Source organism: Leiobunum rupestre, chromosome 8, assembly GCF_980474605.1.
Source record: "Leiobunum rupestre chromosome 8, qqLeiRupe1.1.hap1, whole genome shotgun sequence".
In the NCBI taxonomy this organism is placed as follows: Eukaryota; Metazoa; Arthropoda; class Arachnida; order Opiliones; family Sclerosomatidae; genus Leiobunum; species Leiobunum rupestre.
The window spans coordinates 30,884,880-30,911,354 of record NC_143391.1 but is presented as its reverse complement, the minus strand read 5'-3'; the positions used below and the strand labels follow the sequence as shown (position 1 = coordinate 30,911,354).

Here is a 26,475-nt window from a genome sequence, read left to right as displayed (position 1 = left end):
CGAGATAAATTAAACAGCATTAAAATTACAAAAATATATCAGTTAACATTCTATATATTCAATTGTAGAATTTCTCATTTCTGTGAAATTGAACCCCATCTTACTTCATTAAAGCTTAACAACGAAGGTTTTACCATCAATATGGTATAAGCCGTTATAGCAACCTACATGGGTGACTATTTAGGAATGTTTTTTTTGGGTTATTATACATGTTACATATAACGACAAAACTTCCGCTTAAAATAATTAAATTAATCTCCATTAAAGTCATACCCAAGTTAAAAAAAATCACAGCTTAAATCAAAGGATACACTTTGGTTAAAAAAAAAGTCACTCGAAACAAGCTTTAAAACTTCAAAATTCAGAGGAATGTGCACAATAAATGCCAAGAAAAATTTAAACCTTTTTTTCAGTTACCAAACCAAAATTCAGTTTGCCAAAGCATGAGAAACATGCTTCTCAATGGAGATTCATCACTACTTGGTAAAACAGTATAGCGACCGATAAGATTACGATAACCTTTACCAGCCGTGGCTATTAAAGGAAAAGTAGTATCATCTGTAAAATCACTATCTTTCTGATGCTGGCTGTTTGACTTGGTTTTGGCTCTAGCTAATGGAAGTATAACTTTGACTTCCTCTTCATAGGGTCTAAAAATTGTGATTGGGCGCATGGTAGTACCCTCAGCTACAACGATGCAGCCCCAAGTTGTGCCAATGTAAAGTTCAGAACCCTGAACTGCCATAGCAGTCACTTGACACCTACCAGCTATTAAAGGGAAGTTGATCGATAAATTTAAATTAGAAATAACTCAATCGCTACTTACGACTCAAATGCTCTTCAATACTAATTGACATTAAGCTCTCGGAACAAGGAACTAATTTGGAACAGTCCAACTTCTGTAAGATTTCTTGATTTTTTACATCCCAGAGATAAACAACGCAACCTAATAGAAAACATCAGAAATTATTACAATTTAAACTCCTAGTTAATAGCCAGTGATTTACTCACCAGGGTATATATAGGACCACACGGAGGGTCCATTATTGTTCCCAGATATTAACTGAGTTACATCGACATTATCTACGATTGGATCATAATGATACACCACTTCTTGGGTAGCCACAACATCTCCTTTGAATCTATACACAGATATGCTACCCTGAGTTTGGCCACACCATAGCTGACAGCTAAAATGATAAAATTTTAAAGATATAACTAGCAATTTATATTAATACCAAAAATTAATATTTTATAATATTACCTTTCTTTTAAATTAACAGAGGTAATGCAAAATATTGGATTTCCATTGCCTCCCAACTCCCTGATTAGTAAATCACTTGTTTCTTCTTCAGTATCGTTGCTATTTACAGGATCTAAATCAGAATTGTCCTTAGAAGTGCAGAGGGATATATCGCACAGCCATAATCGTCCATTATTTGTGGTCACAGCTATCTTCTTGGAAGATTTTAAGTAGCAAATGTTTCTTATTGCCAATGGTGGACTACATTCAACATCTAATGAAAATGCTCTAATTTCAACATAAGGCAATGAGCTGTAAATATACAGATCAATTAAAGTGATGATTGGTACAAATTGATATATACAAAACTATATTTTTTACTGATATTGTATTTTTTTTTAACAGACATAGTTAACAGACTAGAAAATAGGGTAGTTTCAGGGTCATTGACCCTTAAAGCAAATACTCGAACCCTCTAAATAAATAATTTATAGGGTGGTGGTTGAGGGGACAAAGTAGTTTCTTTTATTTTTTAAATTGGCATGCTGCCAGTAGTGAATTATATTCGGATATATATATTCTTTCTTAATTTTCATCAGTGATTTCACTCGCCCATGGGTCAGTGACCCTCATGAAAAATGGATGCGAGTGGATCTGGGGGTCCAAAATATCACTATTAGCAAGTCTGATAGCTAACGTCCGCCAAAACCAATTGACCGTATTGGTTAAAATAAGTATTGTATCAGTTATATGTTACAATAGTGACCAACACAAAATTAAAGCCTAATAAATAAAATTGAAAAGATAAGAAATATACCTATAAACATGAACAGATCCTCTGGAGTCTCCCAACCAAACTGTATCTTCAACTACGCACAAAGCAGTTACTGCAGCAGCATCAACATTCAAAACTTTATATTCATGCCAACTATGTTGGCCGCATGACAATATGTCAATCTGTTTTCCCAATCTACTAAGCCAAACTTCCCAAGTTTTATTGGCGTAGTCATCTAACAAACATACAAAATAAGTAAAAGCTAAAAAAAATTAGAGGACAAAAAATACCTTCATCACATGCTAATGTTGTTGATGTGGCACTCAAAACTGTAGTATGCTCTTGTAAAGATACAACATCAATTAAATGTACAAATTCAGGAGCTGTCGCGATTGAGACAATTTGGCTGGCTGATGGCCTGTCTTTAGGTTGTTGAGCCCAACAAAGCGTCATCAGGTCAAGAATATAAGTAGGATAAATCATTTCTCTATTAGTAACTGAAGGTCTGCCACCTTCCAAAATGTTATCTTTGACACATTCTTGGCCTTCAAATGGAAGATGCAGTGTCACCAGTTCATACATGAACATTCCAAATGAGAAACAATCAACCTGAGTAAAATGCAGACTTAGATATTTTTGTTTAAATACTTTCCACTTTAACATACTTTCTCAGTATACTCTTCCTCTCCATTGAACCTCATAATTTCAGGTGCCATGAAGCCTTCGGTCCCTCCAAACCCCTTTGTACCAGTTGGCAGAGTCGCCCTGCTTATGCCATAATCAGCTAATTTTACATCTACATTTGGTTGTGGATTAGTAGGATGAAATGGAGGTGGTAATTCCCACACTAAAACATTCTCCGATTTGAGATCTCTGTAGATAATGTGCTGTTGATGAAGATACTCTAAAGCTTTGGCAATCTAAAATTCAATTTCATTATATTGCCATTTATTTGTATTTTTGTTAAGTATAGATGCTAGAAATTCTAGGAAAACTTCTTACTTGAACAACTATTTTCTGTAAAACAAACACCTCAAGTCTTGCTCCTGACCTCCTATAATTTCTTACAACTGCATCCAAGGCTCCTTGAGGTGCTAACCGTAACACTAAAGCTAATGGTCTTGTACATATACCAACTAAAGGAACAATGTTTGGATGCCTTAAAGTCAAGAGGATGTTCAGCTCTTGACGGGCAGTGCAATAGGCTTTACAAGCATATTGTAGAGGATCACGTTGCCACTTACTCCAGGCAGCCTTAATGTATAACATTTCATCAGAATTATTTCTAACTAACTTTGAAAAATAAATACAAAATACTTTGTAAGCCACTGTATCAGATTGTCTAGCTCCATAACCAGGTTCAACAGGTTGAAGCATTTTCATTGCAACTTCAATAAGGTTATTAAAACCCTGTATATATATAAATATATAGTAAGAAATAGTGCATACTTTCCATAATTTTCAGTAGATCCCCCAAAAAATTTTTAAAATGAAAAAAGTTATTATATAGGTCATATTGTGGATATAAGTTTCCCCATTGACGGCTCAAGGAAAATAACTTAAATAAGGGTTTCCATTCTGAATTGTGTAAGTACCCATCAACAAGCTGATAAGAGGAGCTTCATCACCAGATTGCTTAAGTTCCTCCATTAACGCAAGATATACCCCAACGTCCGATAATCCCCAAACAACATTTTTCACTTTTAGTACCATATAAGCCACAATGGTGCACTTAAAAGTTTAAAACATACCCTTTGTTTAACAGTAGCTTTAAACACAAATCCAAATGCCCCTCTTCCTAACATCTTTCCTTTCTTGATATTGTCAGGAGGGATAAGATACCTCTCTCCCAGATCACAGAAAATCTTAAAATTAAACAGGGTTTTAAAAATAAATTAAAAATAAAAGGTATGTTAATAATTATTACCGTGTCTGGTGAAATATGAGATAGTAGTTGTTCTCCATGAATAGGGCACTTTAAAATTCTTTGTTCATATGCAGTTAAAATACATTCTTCCACCATGAAACTGTAGATGACGGTTTCTTCACAGCCAACAGAGCCCTGAGAATTTGCAGCTTCTTGTTCTTGAGGTGATAAAAGATCTTCAGATCTACCTTCCGCTGAAGGTTTTCTACTTGAGCCATTACTATCAGGTCCCACACCACTATCGCTGTCATGCGAGGCTGTACTGCCCCTCGAACCTTGCTGTCTTCTTCCAGACAGATTTGGGGAAGTGGCACCATTCCTTGGAAAACGAGAGGGCTCTAAGCCTCTTGCCGCATTCCCACTACTTAAGTAAAGTTCTTTGGAATAGCAAATGTCTCCTTTCAGACCTCTGAGAACATCAACTAGCTGCCACATATCGTCATTTCCATCACTTGAAGGTGGATAATTTAAATATTCAGATTTACAATGATTTACTAAACAATCCATACAAGGTACAACTCTAGTGACTAAAAATTTTCCTAAAGTAAAAATAATAAATTATTACATCCATTAGAAATTAGATAGCCATTTATTTCTACCTTCAGAAGTGTGAACGAAACGTGTCCCAAGTGTTGGATACCAATCTTCCAGAAGAATGTCAATATGGTCAACGGCTAAAGCTAGAAGCTTAGCCACACAAGCTTGGTTAGGTTTTAAAATAACCAAACTGCTGTTTTTCTTATTGGAAGCATCGAGTCCCATTTTTTGAACCATCACTTCTTGATTTGGTAGGAGAATTTCCAGAATAGAGGAGTTAGCAATATCAACGTCATTCCAGTTTCCCTCCTGGAGGAGCAACAGTTTCATGTGGTTGTAATCGCACGGGGCACTGCCTAGCTGGGGCTGAATTTCTTTCAGACGAAACAGAGTAGTATCTAAATAACGCAGTTCCATTCCACTTTGCCAACATATCCATTCCGCTTTTCTATTTAAGGCTGATGCTAAAACAGGATCCAACAGTACATCGCGAGGAAAACTGAAGAAGGAACGAATAATTTCGACAATGGTATCATCCGCTAGAATGCGAGTCATCAATCGCGACCAAAATCCACTTGGAAAGTAAGAAATCAATAGCAGGCGGACAATGCTCTTCTCCAAGGTGGATTGGTGAGATATTGAATAAGGTGGAACTGTAAAAGTTGTCTCCGATTCCTTATCCAGCGGTTCATTGACTATGGGACTGCTGATTCTATCCATTGTTAGAGCTGTGCTTAAATCAGTACCCAATTTTATCTCCCCTAAATTCAAGGAAACGCCGGAAGAGGCAGGTGCAGAAACTTGTTTTGTATTTGCATAACTTTTCCTCAAAGCCCAGCTTCTAGACCGTACTGGTATCTAAATTCACAAAGAAAGGGGGTAATAAGAATTAAGTTCCACATTCACAGCCACGCTGTAATGTATGTCTCTTCAGATTTAAGATTTTATTCGCTATTTATTTTAAGAAATACATTACAACGTGTAAAAACTGGTACAGCAGAGCTAAGGGAAAAGGAAATTCAAGGCAGATGATTTTTTAGCGAGAGAGCTACAGGGTGTAGACAAAAAGAAGAAATAGTGGCTGGCACCATAGACCCTTTGAGTTAAACACCTTTACCCTAACGTCACAGCCAGGTAATCCGGCCCTCAAATGTTCCTCAGTTGGAAGTAGACAAGGAATTAATAAAGTACGATTGTCCCAAGTCAAAGCGACCTCAAATTTGTTTAAAAGGTTCAAAATGTACATCTGCGCATCACCAGGAGCACACTGAGATGTTTTGAAGACATGTTTTAAGTCTTCAATCTTCATAATTCCTGTATAATTATATTAGTTAATTTATCATACAAAATAGATTTTATTCTTTGTACCATTTCTAGCAAAAGGATTTATTTCTCTGATAGTGACTACATGTGCAAGCATATCGCAAAGCCATTGTGGATCCAAGAAATACAGATCCTAAAAGAATATAGAATAGCTTATAAAACGATATATACATTTTTTTTTTAGCGCTTCAACCTTCAGGGTAGCATCTTCATAATGGAGCAAAACTCCATTTTCGTGTAAAAATGTTGTGGCTTGATTCAACTCCGCCATGTCTCTGAATGCAATATTGAACTTTTGCTGCATTTCATGCATTACCAACATCCTATTACAATAAATATTATTAGTCAATGCGAAACTTTTTAAATCATAAAGCCTCATACTTGTATTGTTCAGCTCTAAGCACGGGATCTTTTCCTTGAAGTCTTCTTTCTAGGGCCAAGTAGCCTACGACATCTTCAAGAGCCAAGTAAGTAGCGGGAATTTTTTGTTCCAACAGCCGTTCTTTACTACCTGAAATCCCGAAATTAAAGTTAAATATTTTGCATCAGGATACATTGTATCACTGTTGAGTTTCACCATACCAGGACAACAAAGGCCAAAGACGCAATCGTACATCAAAGAACACAAGAGCTTGATGTTATGTCTATTTTTACAGCTGCATTCAATTGTATCCAAAACCCTGGGTAATCCACATTTATCAGCATCAACAATGTTGATAAATTTTTCTCTGATCAATTGTTGGAGATCTTCAGAATAGGATGGTGGAAATTTGTCCTTGACCAAATCATAATGGGTCCCCACAATTATAACTGGTGCATTTGGTGCTCTAGCCTGAAATTGGTTTTTTTAATAAGTGCTAACTGTTTACTGTTTGTTCTGGAGCACTGACTTGTATGTTGACCAGCCACTGTTGAATAGCATTTATCCCTTTCTCTCCATCAGTTATCCTCCAAACTACCAAATACAGAGATCTTTTGGAGAGGAAATACTGGTGTGTTGCGTAATACTCCCTCTAAAGTTACATAAATTAATGAAGTTCCTATAACTTCCCAATAATTATAATGAACCCACTTGTCCTCCAAAATCCCAGGTACGAAATGTAACAGGCCCATGAGTTGACTGGCCTCGTACTTTTTTTTCAAATGTCCAATCACCGACATCAACACCGACAGTGGACATACTGATTCCTTTAGCAGTTTTAAGGTTAATGTTTCGATTACCCATTCTCTTAGCCCAATGCTAAATTAATCAAAAACCATAAGCAAAATGTATTGTTTACGGAAAGGAATAGAATGGCTATTATACCTCGGGTGGTTTTTTCTTGTATGTTCCAGTTCCTTCTACTCTCAACTGCTCCAACAAAGAGGTTTTACCTATTCCTTGAATACCAACGATCATCAGCTTCATTCTTGCATAGGGTTTAGCACTAAATAAGAGAAAAGAAAGTTGAAATTAACTATGGGTTTAGCACAAGAGCAACGAGCACCCTTACTCTTCCAAGATAGACTTGAGGTATCCAATGATATCCATAGTCTTATACTTTTTGCTTTCAATCATACTTTTCAAGGGATCATTCAAATTACATCCTCTGGTATTAAGATTCCAAAGTTTACTTAAAAGTCCCATTTCTGGTGGCAATGTTGTCAGATGGAAATTTCCACTTAGATTAAGAACAGAGAGGTTGGTTAGTTCACTTAGAGCAGTTGGAATTTCACGAATAGAGTTGTTGCTAATGTCCAGCATTGAAAGGTTACTAAATAAGCTACGGTAACGACCGCAACATGGGCTATCCTAATAAATTCGAAACGTCAATAAATTGGTTAAATAAAAAGTGTACTAGCAACATTTTTACTTTTCCATTGTCATACGAATCATGAGATCTATCGTCATCATCATCATCAAAGTCTAAGCTAAGGATGAGTCTATCTAATTCATTATCTGCCAATATGAGAGATCTAAGATTGTCTAATCTGACATGCCGTCTATGAGGACATATATTTAATGGGCCAGGGGCGGTCAGACTGCGTGGCAAAGCTCTTAAACCAGATGTAGATTTTCGCACTGAAATGGTTTTTACGCAGAATTTAAGTTTAATGAAAATTGAATTAACCTAAGAAATAACAAAAACCCACCTATTTTGGCAGAAGTAAAGTCTGTTACGTTGTAACAACCCATACCCAAGTTGGACAAATCAGTGAAGGGTTCCGGGTTTGATACAGAAAACCAAGATTTTATTCTGTTATGTGAAAGATCTAGATGCTTGAAAACAAAAAAGGTACAGTAGGCAGGAGTTTTTAAATCTTGTAATCAATGAGATTCTAAAGATACCTTGAGATTCGCCGGATAGTGGCTTACAGGGCCCATAGATGTTAATTTATTGTAACTAAAGTTCAATCTAGCTATACCAAGGGCGCAACATGCTAAAACTGGTGGCACTTGTTCATAAGCATTGTGAGCAAGATTCAAGGACACAAGTTGGCATTGCAGGTTTTTGTCCCAGCTCCCATCGGGTAGGGCTTCTACAATCTGAAAGTATTCTTACTCATAAGACAACTTGCTTGAAAGACATGCATTACTCTGTTAACGTTTAAACCACCCTACTTCAACACTGCGACTCCACACATTATGATGATGAATGTCTTGCTTTACAAGATGACTCTGAGAGAACCCTTCAACGCTTAACCTGCCATCTTGACTTTTACTATCACAACTGGTAACCGAGAGGACATCAGCTGAATGTACAGGACTAGATTCAACCGAACTTAGAATGTCTTCAACACTGTCTTTGGATAGGGTTCTTGAGCTATCGGTCGGGGTGGGAAGAGCTAGTTGATGGTGGGGCATTAATGGCAAATCATGCAACATATTAAGGGACACGTTAAGTTCTTTCAATTTCGGCGCTGACCACATTTTGACTGGTAACGATTGAAGCTTGTTATTGGACAGATCCAGAATGATTAACGAAGGAAGCTCAAAGACATAAGAGGGAACGGTGTCGAGGCGATTTTCTTGCAGATGAATTTCCTCTAGAACGGGACAAAACCAAACATGGTTATTGTGGTTCTTTAATGGGGCAAAAGTTCTAGTAGGTGAGGATGGTGATTGAATAAAACACTTAATAGCGTCTAAATCTGGTAGGCTTTCTAATTTATTTTGCGCAGCGTTCAAAACCTTTAAGGAAGGCATTTGGAAAATACAAGGAAGAAGCTCCGTTAGTTCGTTGCTGGAGATGTCCAGCCGCGTAATTGCCGTCAGGGATATGGCTTGGTTTTTTGGGGTTAGCTTTAGTTTTACGTTGTGTGCGACGCTGGCGTCGATTAACCATTGCTCACGCAAAAACTGCAAACAATGCTGCCGATGCCAATTAATCATAACCGGGGTAGTAGGAAACATGGCACTGTAGGTGACACTGGACCCCAAACCTGTCATCTGTCCAGAAGCTGCAATATCTAGAGACTTTTTATTGATCTTATACTCGGGGTCTTGGTGCGCTTTCAAACTGAGTAGTTTAGAAACTAGATGAGCGTCTTTATTGGCGGCAGCCACTCGAAGCGCTTTGCATTCGTCGTCCCTGGCTCCATATCGAATCAAGAGATCCACCATCGTAGTGTCCCGGTTTCGGCAAGCTTCAACGAGGGCGGTAGAGCCCGTCACCGAACAGTCTTCGTCCCTACCCCTTTCCAAGTCACGCTCCGTCGCGGCGATTTTCAAGTTGGGGCTGGCGCCGTTCTGTAGTAGCAAAGAGGCGATGTTGTAGTGTTTGTTTTTCACGGACACATGAAGCGCGGTTTCCGAGCTGTTGTTACAATACTGGTCAACCGCGACGGGACAAGTGACTACTTCATTCCTGCTAGTCTCCTTATCAGCATTGCTGGAGCGCAAATTCAATTTGGACATAATGTTCTGTAAACTTTCGGAGAGTTTTCTTTTGGGACTCGTCCGCGCTTCTGCGTCGGCGATGATGGTTCTGGCATCAGAGCCATTCTCCTCGGATTCATTCGGAGAGCCCGCTTTGCTGATTCGCTTCGCTTTAACGCGAAATTTCAAAAGAAGTTCCACTAGCCGGTGGTTGCCTACGTAACAAGCTATGTACAAGACCGACTGTTGAGTCACGTCCTTGGCGTTTATGTCGAAGGGCATAGCGTATTCTAAAGTGCCCGTTGCGTCAGTGAACGTCCGTAGCAGTTCGGGCGGGTATGAAAATTCTAACAGTAAATTCATCACCGCTATATGACCGTTGATGGTGGCCGCGTGAATAGGAAGCCACTTTTCTACAGTCTCCAGTTGAACCAATTCTGGAAATTTCTAATAAAAAAAGATCAGTTAATCCCCTTTAGACACTGAAAAGAGTTTCAGCTTCGTGTAGTAGACGTTACCTTCAACAAAATTTCTACAATGTCTTTCCGTCCGTAGTAGCAAGCTATGTACAAAGGGGAGTATTTGGTAACAGGATGGCACCGACCATCAGCCCCATTCTCCAAAAGAAGTTTCACTATTTCCTTTTGACCATCTTCGCTAGCCCTTTTAATATCAAGACACAATGAGTGTTTTAATTAAAGGCCACTCAACAACGCTAACTCACTTAAATAGTAAAGTATTGCAGCCATTAGGAGCCGTATTGACCACCAATTCGGCCTCGGGGCCAAGCTGACGGAAAACCTGTTTGACCTGACTAGCGTCGCCTTTACTACAAGCGTTCCATAGAACTGTATTTTTGAAAGAAATAAGAATGATTCACGTTAACAAATTACATAGCCTGCCAAAAACCTACGTTTCCCCACGACATATTAGCGTCTCAACCCAAAACATCGCTCACTAAGCCGAACATGTGCATATGATGGGTATTAAACTAACAGGGTTTAGATACACACGGAACACGATTTAAAAAAGGACAAAGCCAACCCCGAGGACGCAACGATTTTTGCATTGAAAGGGCCAATTATTTACCTTTGTAAGAGTGGCTGAAGAAGTGCGAAAAACAAAAGCCTATAAAGCAACAATGGTACAACCTGAGTAAAAATTGTTACGTAGGAATTTATTGTAGAATTCCGTTATTGAAATCCCAATCATTGTAACCTTCAACTTTCTACATAATTTTTGGGGAAACGAACTTTTTTCACGAAATTCTTAGAACACTAAAAAGAAACTTCGATAGACTCCGGGATTGGTAAAATGGCAAGGTTGAATTAAAAGACTACTCGGCAGTTCAATCGACGACACGAATGGGGTAAAGTCATTCTTAATTCGCTAGTCTATCAGGTACACCAAATTTGGCAACGGGTTTAGTTGAAAACCAGTTAGCTATCTTCCCAGGGATTCAATTTTGTTTGAAGTATAAGATAGTATAATGTAAATGGAAGGAAACCCTTTGCGACCTTGCGTACGCCAAACGAAGGAAGAAAGTGCTAGCCGTCACATGATTTGACCATTAAATTCAATTTTAAACTAACTAGTCATTACGTAAAAGGAAGCAAAAAAACGTACCTAAGTAGAGTTCCTGGCGTTTCTCTTCTTGCTCGTCTATAAATTCAAAACGAAACATGACAGTTAAGAGTAAGGTCCTAAGGTATATAGAATAATAGACATTCGCCAGAAGAAAATAATTTATTTGAATTTGTTAGAAAAAAAAACCTTAACGGGGATTGAAGTTCAAAATCAATATAAAAGAGCGAGGCGTATTGAGGTATGTTTTAATTCGCCGCGACAAGACGGAAGAAACGGGAGAAGGGGCCATTTTGTCGAAGATGTTATTGGTTTCGCTTCAGTCAATTTTGGTGACGCAAAAACGTCTTCTGGTTCCGAGGATAACAACCTGAGAACGCGTTTGAATTTTTTTGGGTAATTAAGGCACGCATCATGGATATTTAAGTCGCAAAAATTTAGCATCCCGTAATTAATTACGCGAGACTACCACCAGGTGTGGAATATTTAAATAATTATACGGGAAAGAATGGAGGGTGGGGGGATGGGGCAGACTATAAGGAGCGCGTGACTTTTGAGTTTAAAGACTGCGGTTGAAGACGCGAAGGGAATCCAGCCGTGAAAAATGTTTAATCAAACAAAATTTACTTGTTTGGAGATGTACTTAAATTTTCTACCGTGCTGAGAGCGGAAGAGGTTAAGCGTGACGTAGTCATCTATATAGTGTAAAGATAGTGTCATACCTAGAGCATAGCACCGCCGATCCAACGCCGCTGATAAATTTTGAAGATCCACCGCTGATTTTTTTTGTTTAGTTATTCTACGTAACTTTTTTTTTTCAAAAACATTTCAGAACTTATTTTCCAAATTTTTAAAAGGGGGATACATTTTTAAAACTTCGATCCGCCGATTTTTGAAAAATCAACGCCGCCGAGGATTTTTCAAAAATCGGCGCCCAGGGCCGCTGCCGATCCAAAGCAAATCGAAGCTATGCTCTATAGTCATACCCCCTTTTAGCTAGGAGGATAAGTCTTCATCTTCCTAGCTTTTAGTTCATCACATCCTCAATAGTGCCATGGCCGACATCTTGAGCAAATTTATCGTAAAATCCGCTCACACCATAGACTAAAACCAAAATTAACCACTTTATCGTTTATGGGTTTGGTTTTCAATATGGTCGTTTTATGATTACTTTCCCGGAATCTTTATCACAATCCATTATCCACGTGCTCCCCCCCCCCCCCCCGCCATTTCTGTACGTAATAAAACTAAGGCGCTAAAACGTTTACAAATCTCCTTTACCAATAAATCGCATCAAAACTCAAAAGATTAATTTTACCTCTGTTTTTAGCGTAAATTTCATTTCATTTTCGATAACTGTATATAATTATTTTAGTGACTAAAAGGTCTCGCGTATATTATATAACTACTATAGGTCCTATAATCAAGGTACCTTTTACACAAGAAATGTTGTAGTATTGGTACCGTCCGCGCATAACTGGAGTGTTGAGTACGTAAAAATATGATCCGAGCTCGAATACAAATCCCGACTCGTTTTGAGATAATTTATGTGGAAAGCTAAGCGCTCGACTCAATAAACCGAATTTGTGAACCGTTTATTTTTGGAAAACTATCGAGCCCGAAACCGAGTTCCATATTTTTGGTGGATCAACTAATTTGACATTTCTATCAGCAGGTTTAACGTAATCTCGGGGTGAGTGGCGCTAATTAAGTTAAAAACGAAGTCGTGGCCAGGGCCGGACTTGGGCCCATAGGCAGATTAGGAGTCTGGGCGCCCTTTTCACGCGCTACATTTACTCTTATCCCTGGAACTAGGCTGTGCCTGAATTTCCCTGATTCAGCGTATAGAAGTCTGAGCTCTACGGTTATATTACTAAATAAAAGCTCTTAACAATTGACATCTAAATACGCGATAATTATGCAACATTGCGATTTAAGGCTGCGTCCGTAAACTGCCCGACAGAAATTTTGGTAATTTAAAACCAAATCTTCTACCTAGGAATTTCTCCAAAATAAATTACGATTGATATTATAGATTTATGACTTCGAATACAAAAATTAGGTTGGCTCATTTCACAGTTATAACCGAGTTTAAGACGAAACTAAATTTATTCGCGTTTTAGTGAGCCCGAAGGCGTATATCTATGGGTAGTATAAAATGTCAACGTCCAAAAACAGGACGAAAAGACGGAGGCGATCAGTGGGTTAACAGTTTCAAATCCCACGACGAAAGCAATTATATTTGGGTGGATAGCGACGCGATTAAACGAGGGGGAACCAATACTCGGCCGTAGGTACGCGTAATCGAAGAAGCGGCAACTCACATATGACATCTCCGGTTTCCGCGTCGTAGATGGTGCACGGAAGGGTGGTGCGGAAATATCCGTACGCTTCGTTGGCGAAGGCGACCCCTTCCATGGTGCAGACGCTACTTCCTCGCGAAAACAAGCCTGGAGCGGGACCCCGACCCGCCGACAACAGTGCGCGGTTGCGACTGACCATTTGACACGGTCGCGTACTTGAAAACGACAAACGAAAATCGCGCCACCGCCTTGTCGCGGAGGGAAAGGGAAATCAGCCGCGCCTGTTCGCTAATACTCCAGAAATCTTCGATTTTTCTCCAGACGGAACGACACTCGACGAAGAAGCCGGATCGCATCCAACGAGCCTCTCCGGGATGCCAGGGAATCCGACAAAAACCACCGTGGAGAGCAGACGGAGGAAAGGAGAAGTGGCTTCGGGGGGTGGAGAATTATTTAACGATTTCGATAACGAAAACGCGGGTCCTTCCATTTGGACTCCCCCCCTTCGATAAAACGTCATTAACATGGAAAGCGAAGAAACCTAACCACTTTTTCCAATTTATCACTGGTTCTCTCTCTTCGTTTTATTAGAGTGCGGTTTCCCTCGCGCTGTTTTTTTAAATAAATTACCCAAAAGCAAGCGTGCACTGCCTTTAGTCCGCAAAGAAACAAACCGGTTAATGAAGTTAAATGACTTAAAGAGGCTGGTCGCTGAAAGTTCCGTTGATTTTTTTTCTTCCAACTGTATCTCGCGCGGAAGTGGCATTTTCTCATTTTATGCAATATTATTAAGCGAAAGGGGTGAAGAAAAAAACGTGATTCGTGGAATCTACGGTAGAGAGTCGATGGAATCTTCCTTGCCCAACCAACGGGGACAGTCGACATGTTGACCCTAATATCCGCGTCGAAGGGGGATACAAATATGACCTCACTATCGAGGATTACGGCTCGTATTATCGAGTATTGGATAAAAAGGGCACTTTTGATGGGGATTATCGCACCCTTCTCGACAGGGAAGCCATATTTCGGGGGTGGTTTTGAGGACTCTAAGCGTGTTCGGCCGACGTGTTGAAATCGAAGCTCAACTTAGATCATGAGCCCAAACTTATCCCCGATCAAAAACTGCAGAAAAAACCTGCAATAGACTTACTTCCACGAAAATTAACTAATTGTTATACTTTATACTTTTTTTAAACTTTTTATTATATGTTCTATAAAATATGTAAAATTTCATTTACATACATGAAGTAATTTTAAAAGCGTTGAACCAAAATTTTTTAATAGTTACAAAAAAAGGCATTTTTTTTAATTTAATCAACACTTTCCAAAAAAAATTATTTATAGAAATGAAATTATATATAGGGTCAATGGAGGCAAGTGTGATCACCCCTTATTATTTCCCCAAATATTATTATAACAAAATATTTGATGAATGGATATTGAAATATACTTAATTATACACATTTTGTATATTTTCAATATTAATTTAAATTAAATTTAGTTTTTAAAAATTTTATTATAACAAAATATTTGATGAATGGATATTGAAATATACTTAATTATACACATTTTGTATATTTTCAATATTAATTTAAATTAAATTTAGTTTTTAAAAATTTTAGTTGAAAAAATGTTATACTCCTCTATTCGTGTTTAGAGATTTTATGCCCAAAAGAAAAGTTCTGTAATTTTTTTTCTAACTGACCAACCGGATTTACATTTTACCTGCTAGGAAAATTTTGTGTTTTCGCTAATATTTGGAGGTTTTCAAAATTTAATCTGAAAAAAGTCTTTCAAAATTTGCGGTGCGGGGTAAAGGCCTTTTCACACGAGCCGACTTTTTGACCCAACTAGATGAGTCAACTTTGAGTTGAGTCAACTAGTTGGTTCGTGTGAATAAAAGTTCGAAAAGTTCGATGAGTTGATCCAGCAAAAAAGTACGCGAGAAAAAAATGGATCACTGATCTATTTTTGCTGACTCAGCATTTTGATTTGAAAAGTTGGCTCGTGTGAAAAGGTCTTAGTGTTACCACACGAAGATATTATTTTAGATCTACGAAAAAAATATAGCTTTATTGGGACACCATTTTTAAACCTCTGTATGCAAATTCATCGCGATTGGTCAAGGATTTCAAGTGATCACAATTACCCCACCCCCCTATCACACTTGCGCCACATTTTGGGGGTAAGTGTGATCAGTAACAGAGTTAAATTAAATAATTAATATTTCTATCACTATTTAATTGATATTATATTTGATTGCGTGGTTGTGTAGTTTTTCAACCTACAGATGACGCTACGTGCAGATTTTTAGGTTTGACCATTCTGTAAATAATAAGATGCTAGAGCATGAACGGACTTTTAATCTAAGATTAAAAGTTCGTGCTAGAACCAATGTTACCGTGGAAGGTTCTTACGCACCTAAATCCGTTCTTGATAAGACTAAAGTGGTAAATAGGATTTTTGGGTCTGCGCGATAATAAGAAGAGAGCAAACGTTAATGTTCCTGGAGAAGCTGGTTTTGCTCGCATGGCGAGTTCAAACAATGGGGATTTTTAATGCCACTCGCGCCTGGAAATTTCCCCAAAACTAATTGACCATTTACGAGCGACGTTAATGCTGTTAATTTAACACCAGATATTTTCCCCTAAATAATGCCCTGCTGACGTCACTAATTTAGACAACGGACTCGTTGGATTAGAGTCCAAGTGACCCTTTTTCATACCAGTACCCAATTAACGAAAAAATACATTCTTTAAGCGAGACGAGAAACCGCGCCGACCTGATGAAAAATAAAAACTTTTCACTGATAATTCTCAAGGACCAACAACGTACGGTGGGGAATGTAGATGTTTCAATTCTGCAAATTGCGATTTCAAGATACTACTAAGGATCATCTTCAACGCCTTCAAACCAGGGTTGTTATTTTTTAATTTCTTCAAGAAATTAAAAAAACAACTATTATATTGATTTAATTCGTATTTTTTAATTTTTTTACTCAATTGAAAAATCGCGTTCATTGGAAATTTAAACTAAAACTTAATTTATTCCCAATTAAATTTAATTATTATTTCTAAATGGGTTAAAATTTGGCATTGCTATCAAAACTAATGCACTGAAGTATAATAAGCGATTTAAATCAATGATTTTTATAAAAGAAACATTTTAAAATGTTATTGGTAAAAGAAATTTAAAAAAGATTTAAACTAAGCCTGCTTTAATATAATTTATAAGTTTAAAGTCATAGCAAATATTGGTTTAGTTCTTCTACCTTAGGCTCTATTGTCGGCTGGGCATCCAATTACAACCTTGTGAACATTTTCCTCTGAAACCTGATTACAGCGTAACCAAAAGTCCTCGAAAAATAAAATGTTTATCTTGTTTTTACAAGAATTTTAACAGTTTCGCGTTACAGAAATGGTCCCCCCCCCTCCCTAGTATATCAGTGTTTACTGTCCTCATCTTGAACCGCTGGAAGGTAAATTTCAAGACCGTATGTTTTTATATAAAATAAAGTATCTCCAATTTTGACAATCCGTCACTTTCAACATTTTTCATTTCGTTAGACAAAGATTGGGGAAATTGATAAGAAAGTTAATTTTCCTCTCCAAACACATTGGGAAAGTCAGGAGGGAGGGAAAAGGGGATCGCTGGTACCAGTTTTACCAGCTGGTCACAAGCCATCTGTGAAGGTTCTTCATTACAGGCTTCCACCAAAATCTGGAATTAAATTTGGGAAAAAGGGACTTTTCGCGATAAAAAAAGCATAAAATAAGGACCGAAATTACCGAATTTTCAAAATAGGAATCAAATAAAGGGATCGGCGTAAAACCAAAAGTTCTTAATTTGAACGAAATTCCAAAACTCCGCCCTAAGATTTAAAAATGTTTCCACGTTTGTGGCGCCACCTTGTGTTCTTAGTTCGAACTATTGTATGTTCGAAACTGTCTTCGAGCAGATGTATAAAAATATTTCAGATAATGTTGAATTCCCTGGATTACATGAAAATTTTGTACTTTAGAGACCAAATCACGATTTTAGGGTAGATTAGGAACCTTGGAAGAAAAATAGGGACTTTAGGTATTTTAGGCACCCTGACCATTTTTGTAGAATGAATGAATCTTGCAAAATATTTCATATTTATTTTCAATACATCTTTTAAAAATTTTAATGATTTTTGGCACCATTTCCAAATTCCCTGACTTTTGAAAACATTTTCAAATTCCCTGACTTTTTGAAAACATTTTCAAATTCCCTGACTTTTTGAAAACATTTTCAAATTCCCTGACTTTTTGAAAACATTTTCAAATTTCCAGACTTTTTAGAACCATTTCAAATTCCAAAACTTTTCCCTGACTATTTCGGGCCATTTTCAAATTCCCAGACTTTTCCCTGACTATTTAAGCAATTTTCAAATTCCCAGACTTTTCCCTGACTATTTAAGCAATTTTCAAATTCCAAGACTTTTTCAGGTCGTGTACGAAGTTACGAACCCTGTTCTATTTAGTTTTTTTTTCAAAAATACTCTTTCAATTATCTAAATGTTTTTAAGATAGCCGGGTTTGATAAGCAAAATTTACGGAAATTGCACTAATGCCACGTTTAAAGATTCTAGATTTTAAGCGGAAGTTTGTCAGATTCATTTCATTGCACTATCGCTACCAAACGTTCTTACGATATTTATAATATATATTACTAATTTTAATCACTTGAACAATCTACCTTCGCAGGTTCCCTCTACCGGCGAAAAAATGCGTAATTTACTGAAGGCATGTATAACACGGAGCGATATTATTAGCCAGTCTCCTTTTTTAATCTTTTTTTAAATCGAAATATATAGCTTAAGTAATTTTTAAACATGGCAGCTCCTTGTAATTCCTCCAAACACGCACAGTCGCTGTTATGACAATTTATCCCAATAGAGGGATGTGAAGAAGTGTTGGCGATGTCGCGAGGGAAATTTTATTACACCGAAACATCCCCGTATAGGCGCTTAAATAAACCCCTCTCTGACTGTCTGGCCCCCCTGTTGAAAAATGCTGCCAGATCTATGCATAGAAAATTCTCAGCTATAAAGAGAAACCAGTTATTTGTCCAGTCGCAGCAGCACAAACTCTATAATCGGCTATGAATGATATTTTATTTAAAGGAACATTACTTGGTTCTACCTTGCGCGGGGAAATTCAGGGTTGGCTAGATCCACTAATAAATATGCTCAAATTGCTTATATCTAGCCCTCATTACTTCGAAAATGCTCAAATTGACCGATTTCAAAATTACGTTTTTGCGCGTGACCAGGGTTGGCAAAATCCTTGTTTTTTTCAAAAAGAACAAAAACAATGTTTTTTATTGTTTTTAAATCAAACAATAAAAAACACATAATAAACAATAAAAATCTATGTTTAAATCACGTTTTAAACTATTCATTATACTTATGAATCAGACTCACGAGTAAACTCATTTAAAGAAATATTACGTATCATTAAACGTATTATCATAAGTGGCATAATTACCCTAAGTGTGTCAATAAGATGCATTTTTCAATGATACCTTGTTTAACGAAAGTGACGTAAATGACGTCATTTTTTCCAGTGACGAAATTTACGTAATGTGTTTGCGAAGCGGCGTCTGCGGCGCGAGCACTAAAAATATTAGGGTACTTGAACGGAATTCCTACTTTTCTTTGGTCTGCTTAGAACAAGCTCAAATTGACGATTTTCTGTGGGAAAGGCTCCTATTGGCACACTTAGGGGAATTATGTCACTTATGGTATTATAAATAAACTCACAGGGAGAAGAACCAAAGAGTACACGCTTATTTAAACGAGCCAAGAATTTCGCTAAGCGTTGTTGACCAACCATTGACGGCCTTAGGGTTTTCGATGCCCCATGCAAATACTACCTAACCTGTAGTATGGTTTTTAATATAGCACATTGTTTTTAGTTTTGGTTTATTGAAATGTGCACGTCTGCAGTCATAAATCATCACAAAAAAAAAGTATAAAAAATAAGTACTTAGATACCTCTATAATCTTAAAACTTCCATCACGTCATACAATTTCAAAAAAATCGAGAAAGGGAACCGAAATCCCTAGATTTTTATCTAGGAGTGCCGAATAGTCGGTTTTAACCCGATCTGTCCGTGTTTCTGGTTACTTAAAACCCGGCACAACCCGACTAAACAGCAAACCTACTTTTATCTCGTGCATAGGTAGTGTCCCAAATAGATGTATATTGGCAGCTATATACATTCTATTTAAACAAAAAGACAAAATTCAATGCGTTCGTAGGATTTTTGCACTGGTAGGAAATTTATGAAATCATATCGAGCCCTTTCATTCGCTCTTTTCTGAGAATCTTAAAATCAAACTACCGGTTATCAATACAATTTACCTTTCTTAGAGCCTTGGAATGGTTTTTTCTACTTTTTCCCTCATATTGAATAACCAAAATCTTACAAAAAAACAATGAACATTTACCTTATAAAAAACATGTTTAAAACAGATAGTTTAAAACGTTTAAAACAAATTGGTGTTTGTTTACAATATTTGTTTTAAACGTGTTTTAAACATTTTGTTTAAAACTTGCCAACCCTGCGCGTGACAGTACCTTTACACTGTGAGGTATAGCAGGCGTATTTACGTGCTTTTATATCCTAACACGGCGGCGTATTTTCACGTGCAAAATGAATTTTAAGATCCCCAATTGCTTATATCTAGCCCTCATTATTTCGTGAGACCATCGATAAATAACTAGTTATTTGTCGATGGTGAGACGACGTACCAGACGAAAAAAAGTGAAGGTTAAAGGGAATATAACCTCAGGTATTTGGTGTGGAACACCAAAGCTTGCAGCTCTGGCCGCTCTTGGCTTTCGCTTTAAAAATGTTTGGCGCCACTGTACAGGGAAATTTGAAAAATTGAAGGGGTCTTCCATAAAGATTGCTTTGCAGGTTATATTCCCTTTAAGTTTTAGTTTCCTTTTTGAATAAAAAATGCAGAATATTATATTCCGCATTTTTATTTTAAATAAATAGTATTTAAATTTTCAATATTTCTAATTCATTTCTCAATATTTTTTTAATACAAAAAAATTGTTTTATCCATAGATTTTTTCGGTGGTTAAAACCGTCTGGCTGGTTCTTGCCAACCCTGTGAAAATTACATCGAGCTTGCGAAGATACAAAATTAATTTTTATAGTTTAAAGCTGTATTATAAACTTTTAACACTATTACTGTTAAAGCAAGATTCACAATCTATACCATGCTGAGCACGCGAGTTGTTCAATAAAGCATTTCCAAACTAGGATGATTGTAGAATCACCAGGATTTTCCTACAATAAAATATCTGCTTTTGTGGAGGGGGAAAACGCAACAGCGTTTAGAGAAGCGTGACTACTTTCTGTTGCCAAACAAAACTTTATTATACGGAAATCAATTGATCCCTTCCATAGAATGAGCGGACTCCGTTACCCCCAAAGAACGCAAAACGGTAATATGACGCAAAAAGTATGGGTAATAGGAGACGCTAAACAAAAAAAACTTCCCTTTCCAACGAACATCAAACTTATCAGGGATTTTACCCGCTAACGTTTCGAAAAAGCTTCAAAATATCAGAGAGGAAATTTATCCCATTGTAAAAATATACATATAAATGTGCTTAATTCTCGTGATCTAAACGACCTTTAAGTGAAACGAAGAACGGACTAAAATAACTCTACCTCATTATTTCGCGGATTTTTTCGGCACTGAAGCGAAACCAAATTCTCATGAGAATAAAAATTGGTGTTTGAATTGGTTATTAGTTTAGGTCAGACCCGAAAAATGAAACGAATCCCTTTTTCAATACGAGGCCAAAATGGGAGTACGACGGAAAGAACCGGAAAAAGTGGACTCACCAGCCGCTTTCCGGAGCGTCGTCATAATCTCCGAATGACCGCTTTTTTCGGCCAAATCGAGGGCGGTCAGACCGGCGCCGTCCTTGGCCAAGAGATCAGCCCCGTGGGTCAGCAGCAGGAGGGCGATGTTGGGGTGCCCGCATTCGGCGGCCACGTGTAGGGGCGTCTGAAATCGTATCCACAGCCAGTAATTAGACATTGCTGCTAAGAATGCGGGATTTCATGGCACTTACCTTGCCAAGACCTTTCGCGTTACAGCGCAAGTTGGGATTGGCTGAAATGGAGAAGGAAATGATATTGTCAATAAACTTTTGCCACAGTGGACACTATAGACTGTTTCGCGTCACAGCGTGGACGCCGTCATCGCCGCTACCTATCTAGGTTTCAATGGCGAACCAAAGGCGGCGTAGCGATACACGTAGTTTTTGGCCGCGAATATCTTATTGATTGTGTAAATATTAAATTTATAATTATTTAGATTACCTTAGTTTTATACCAAAACGCGGTCATTTGGCTGGTGATTTAAAAAATCAGCAACCGATCTTCCCGAGGAGAAGGAGATGAAGCCAACTAAGTTGGTGATTAAAAGGTGGCTCAATGAGGTGACGACTCAAAGGTGGCAGGAGTCATGGGATGAGAGTGAGAAGGGAAAGGTAACTAAGAGGTACTTTCCTAAGGTCAATGGTAGCTTCAACACGAATTACTATTTGACGCAAATCCTAAGTGGACATGGTAAGTTCCCACTCTACCTGTTCAACTTGGGTCATATTGCATCGCCCAAATGCATATGCGGTGCTCTGGAAGCAGACTCAGAGCACTATGTTCGTAATTGTCCTAGAACGAACCATTTGTTAAGGAGACCAATCCGCGAGAATGGTCTCCACAATCTGGATAACGAAACGATCAACGATCTTGAACGCGTAATGCGTTATATCGTTGTGAATTTTGACGAACTCACGAGTGAGTCGTGAGTAGGAGATGCAGGTATACGGGTGTATACCGTTGTGTGTATGTGATTTAGGAAGCATTTCCTATCTTTGTATACAGGTCGACGGCTCGGCCGGGACAGATGATGAGTAACCCCTGTAATGCTTTGGCGGTGCACGGGGTATATAAATACAACAATCTGATGGTGATTTAAACATTACAAAATTAAATTAGGAAATGGCATTTTTCTCGCTGTAACTAATCCAAATAAATTATACTGCCTACAAATAGCCCTGATAGCAGTGTCCTTGATCATGCTTTTGTCCACTTCTTAGCGCGAAACAAAGTCGTCATGTTAGTACTAAAGGGACTTTCAAGGGATAGGTGAGGAGGGTGGGGGTCCATTTTAAATACGGTTCAGTGACATTTTTTTTAATCGACTTCCGACCCCTCACACGTCCCTTAAAAGTCCCTTTAAAGGCGCAACTGACCTCCGGCTTGAAGTAGTATCCTGGCGCAGGTCTCGTTCTCATTGGTAGCTGCAGCGTGCAGTGGCGACCGTCCCAAGCTGTCCACGGCATCCAAAAAGTGAATCTGCAAAAATTGCCAATCCATTTTATCGCACACACACCCAAGAACACATCGATAACGCTTTCAAAAATATCGAAATTAAAACTATCTGGATTCGAATTTGATATGTCTCGATAAACAAATAATACGCGATATTTGGAAGCAGAGCAGTTTTATAGGCCCCAGCGCTCTCTTTTACATGTCGCAACGATCATAGTTTTTACATAATAATTACGCGTTTTTCTTACGAATTCGTTAAAAATAGAAATTTTGCGTGTTGTGACGTTGGTAGTTAAAGCTTATTTCGGGGTTGTTACTAATGCATAATCAGAAACATTCGGAAGGAAATAAAAATCAAGCTCAAGGCCAAAATTTGTTTGTCGAAAAGTTTCTACTTTTTAAATAAAGCTCAGTGAATCTAAACCCGAATCTCATCGCTTTTAACGCTTTAGGTTAATATATTTCACAGATAATACTGTAGAACCAATAAAGAAACCAAGAACCACTATTAAAATTGGCGCGAAAAAATGTGGCAAATTTCTATTTGAAGTAAACCAACTCGGGAATTTTGAGCGGGCGCCAGTGGGCTGCGGAAGAAACTCGCGAAAGCCAAAATGAAGTCACCTGACCAGAGAGTTCCCAATAAAACAACGGAACAAGGTCGGTCATCACTAATTCTTCCTATTAATTAATTAGCTCCAATCTGAATCATGAAGAACAGTGTAAACAAGCCAGTTAGAAATAATACTGATAAGGGCGAACGACACTTTTTTTCACGGGACATTTTAAGTCTCGGAAAAGCCCATTGGTAAATATCCCGTAGAGCCCAAACATGTTCAGCGCCATCAACGTCGTTACCTATTGCATACTGGCCGTTATCTGTGTCACGGGGACGGCCGGGAACTTGGCCGTCTTGGTCATTTTTTGCGTCACCCCAGCCTTTCAGACGCGCAACAACGCGATGCACGTCAGTCTGGCCATAGCCGACCTGATTTCTTGCTTATTGACAGCTCCGGTCGCGACGGTGGTCACGTCCTTCAATTTCGTCCAGATCGAACCTAACTACCGAAAACTACTTTGTCACGCCCAACAATTCCTGGCGATTGTGGCGGGAATCGATAACATGCTGACCACCACCATCATATGCGTTCTCCGAACCAAAGTCCTCTTGAACCCGTCGTGGACGTACTCTTCGCGGACCACTTACGGCTTAATAGCGGCTACTTGGACGGTGTCTCTGGGCATGGGAATCCTCAGTTTGACTCTCTTCCAAATGGAGAACTTCTACATTTGCTGTTTGGACGAGCCCGACCCGTCGGGTGGACCTTACTTCGCCACCAACTTCGGTTTGCCGACCATCTACGCCGGTTGCGCGGTGATCCTGGCCTGTTACGCCGTCATTTTCTGTTGGCAGAACAGGACGAGCGTCAGAGAGCCGCGGACGTATCGAAGAAATCAAATTCACTGCGATTCTGATAGGGCCAGAATGCAACGGCAGATTTCTATTCAGGTAAAGATAACTCCCCCTCTCAGTGATATTTTGAGAACGATAAACCGATTAAACGAAAAGCTGAATATAATGAGATCCCAAGTAGCATCTCAATAAACTCGACTTTCTACGCAATGATAATATTTGACAATAGTTTGGCGAAAGATTAGGACGGTTAACGCGGTGTCATTAATGTTTGTTACAGTGGCGGTGACATGGAATTTTAAACCCCCCCCCCCAAATACAACTATGAAAAAACTTAAATTAGCGGAAGCTTTTGTGGGATAATCTCTTCGACTTCATTAAAATCCCACAGAATGTTTTTAGATAAATATAAATTATAAGGGTCTCCAAAAAAAATCGTTGAGCCACCACTGGTTTGTCAGTAATAGCTGAGGGAATAACAGAAGTTTATAATAAATCCCATTATTGATTATAAACACCTGGAAGTACAATTATTCCCTATAGCAAAAGTGACTAGAGCATTTTGCATCAGCACCATGGGTCAGGGTCCAGAGCTCCGAACCTTAAAACTGGATAATATCAAATGGAATTGTGGATGGAAAATCATAATTTTGTAAATGTATAAATAATACGGCATATGGTCATTATGAGACTACTTCCATAGACCAAGTAAGGGTATTCTTAAAGTAATAGAACCGACTTAACAAATTAACAGGGCCATATTTAGAGAGTATGAAATCTTCAAAATGCCCAAATAATTTAACATTTGCTGAATGAGGTTTTGAGGCTGACAAATTTAAAGTGAATTTAATATGTACAACCCTTTATTGATTCTTATTTCCATTTCAATTATAGATGGCTAAGAGCCGAAACCACTTGTATCCCAGCATGACCAGTATTCACACCACATTCATCCTAGCAGTTTTAATTATCATTTCTTACGCCCCAATAACCATCTTGAGTTATGCAAAGCCAAAGGATGAGGACTCTTACCACGCCTGGTATTCCTTTAGCTTTGCTTTCTTGTTACTAGCCAACTCCTTGAACCCTTACATATATACTTTAAGATGTTCAGCCTTTAGGAAAGAAATTAACAGATTGTGGACTAAACTCATAAGCGAAAGGGGAAGATGGGCCCAATTTAACACTATTCAAGTGAAGCCTGATACTTAATATGTGGAAAGAATTAAATACATTGACCGACAATGAGTCAAGCACACTTATATCTTTAATGAAAGCTTTTCTTACTTCATCACCATGTAAAAGATCTTCTAAAAGCTCAGCATTTCCCCATAAAGCAGCCTGATGTAGCAAACGTCCATTGAACTCATTCTCCTCTTCCATATTAGGTCCTCATTTAAATTGAATTGTTTGAAATAAATTTCCTAAAATAATGAGAAAAAAACACAAATTACTCATACTTTAAATATGATGAAAAATAAATGACTGGTAAACTAACCAATATCATGAGGTTAGCTGTAAATTATTTTTTTAAACAAGTTAATAATCTTACCAAGAATACGTAGTAATATAGTGATGCCTGAAATACTTCATGTGATAGTATTCATTTTAATTTAACGTGAAAACAGAAAAGATTTAAACTTGATCGGCCTCGGTTGCTTCCCACAGACCACCATCAAAGGCGTACCGCGTACGGTCTTGAAAAAGGAGACGTAAATTGCATTTTCGTAACGCATGGTTGGTAACCAGCCTTTCTTATTAGGAAGGTATGAAGTTGCAATGAGGGTAAAACGGTAAAGGGACAGAGTGAAGGAGGAACAGAATGAAACGTTAGAATTGAGCACCTACTGCCATCTTTAAGCGAAGTGTGTCAAATGATAGTTTTGGCGTTTGGCGGCAATTCATGGATACGTGAAAGATGATTTTAAAGGTGTAAATACCACGTGGGAAGGTCCAAATGTGCTTTTCAGAATACTATATATATAATAATAATAATAATATGTAGTATCATAAATACATGAATTTAGATATATATATATATATATATATATATATATATATATATATTAAATTAAATATATAATTACTATACCTATACATATATAAAATTACTATAC

At 37.9% G+C, this 26,475-nt stretch overlaps 2 protein-coding genes across 5 annotated transcripts; one reads left to right on the top strand and one right to left on the bottom strand.

Moving 5' to 3' along the window:
* Window positions 1-231: 231 nt before the first annotated feature.
* On the bottom strand, window positions 232-26,107 carry Lrrk (Leucine-rich repeat kinase). 3 transcript variants are annotated; one of them, XM_090156108.1, is made up of 33 exons: window positions 25,911-26,107; window positions 25,646-25,782; window positions 22,866-22,968; window positions 21,681-21,721; window positions 21,448-21,613; window positions 11,291-11,326; window positions 10,389-10,512; window positions 10,183-10,327; window positions 8,408-10,111; window positions 8,135-8,332; window positions 7,939-8,065; window positions 7,659-7,867; window positions 7,299-7,597; window positions 7,112-7,232; window positions 6,878-7,045; window positions 6,696-6,818; window positions 6,388-6,637; window positions 6,187-6,316; window positions 5,999-6,128; window positions 5,851-5,938; window positions 5,594-5,796; window positions 4,545-5,340; window positions 3,946-4,484; window positions 3,770-3,883; window positions 3,336-3,428; window positions 3,021-3,272; window positions 2,684-2,938; window positions 2,309-2,627; window positions 2,061-2,253; window positions 1,265-1,555; window positions 1,012-1,190; window positions 827-946; window positions 232-768 (listed from the first exon to the last, which is right to left on the bottom strand). In XM_090156108.1, exons 2-33 carry the CDS (start codon window positions 25,739-25,741, stop codon window positions 410-412), a joined length of 7,971 nt encoding a protein of 2,656 aa, XP_090012234.1. In that variant the 5' UTR covers window positions 25,742-25,782; window positions 25,911-26,107; the 3' UTR covers window positions 232-409. The 3 variants fall into 3 exon arrangements, with proteins under 3 accessions (XP_090012234.1, XP_090012235.1, XP_090012236.1); XM_090156109.1 differs by having other exon boundaries at window positions 5,600-5,796; XM_090156110.1 differs by lacking the exons at window positions 21,448-21,613; window positions 21,681-21,721; window positions 22,866-22,968; window positions 25,646-25,782; window positions 25,911-26,107 and adding an exon at window positions 13,573-13,878.
* Window positions 23,736-25,665, top strand: LOC149933136 (uncharacterized). 2 transcript variants are annotated; one of them, XM_090156113.1, is made up of 3 exons: window positions 23,736-24,454; window positions 25,253-25,398; window positions 25,480-25,665. In XM_090156113.1, the coding sequence occupies exons 1-3, from the start codon at window positions 23,777-23,779 to the stop codon at window positions 25,568-25,570; spliced, it is 915 nt and encodes a 304-aa protein (XP_090012239.1). In that variant the 5' UTR covers window positions 23,736-23,776; the 3' UTR covers window positions 25,571-25,665. The 2 variants fall into 2 exon arrangements, with proteins under 2 accessions (XP_090012239.1, XP_090012238.1); XM_090156112.1 differs by having other exon boundaries at window positions 23,743-24,454; window positions 25,253-25,665.
* Window positions 26,108-26,475: the final 368 nt, after the last annotated feature.

Bases quoted from the DNA above. Each gene is read 5' to 3' on its own strand.
- LOC149933136 (XM_090156112.1), top strand. From the start codon at position 23,777: ATGTTCAGCGCCATCAACGTCGTTACCTATTGCATACTGGCCGTTATC. The intron at 24,455-25,252 runs GTAAAGATAACT...TTTCAATTATAG, and splicing joins AACGGCAGATTTCTATTCAG to ATGGCTAAGAGCCGAAACCA.
- Lrrk (XM_090156108.1), bottom strand. From the start codon at position 25,741: ATGGAAGAGGAGAATGAGTTCAATGGACGTTTGCTACATCAGGCTGCT. The intron at 22,969-25,645 runs GTAAGAAAAGCT...CAATTTTTGCAG, and splicing joins ATCTTTTACATGGTGATGAA to ATTCACTTTTTGGATGCCGT. The intron at 10,112-10,182 runs GTAACGTCTACT...TTTTTTTATTAG, and splicing joins TTGTAGAAATTTTGTTGAAG to AAATTTCCAGAATTGGTTCA.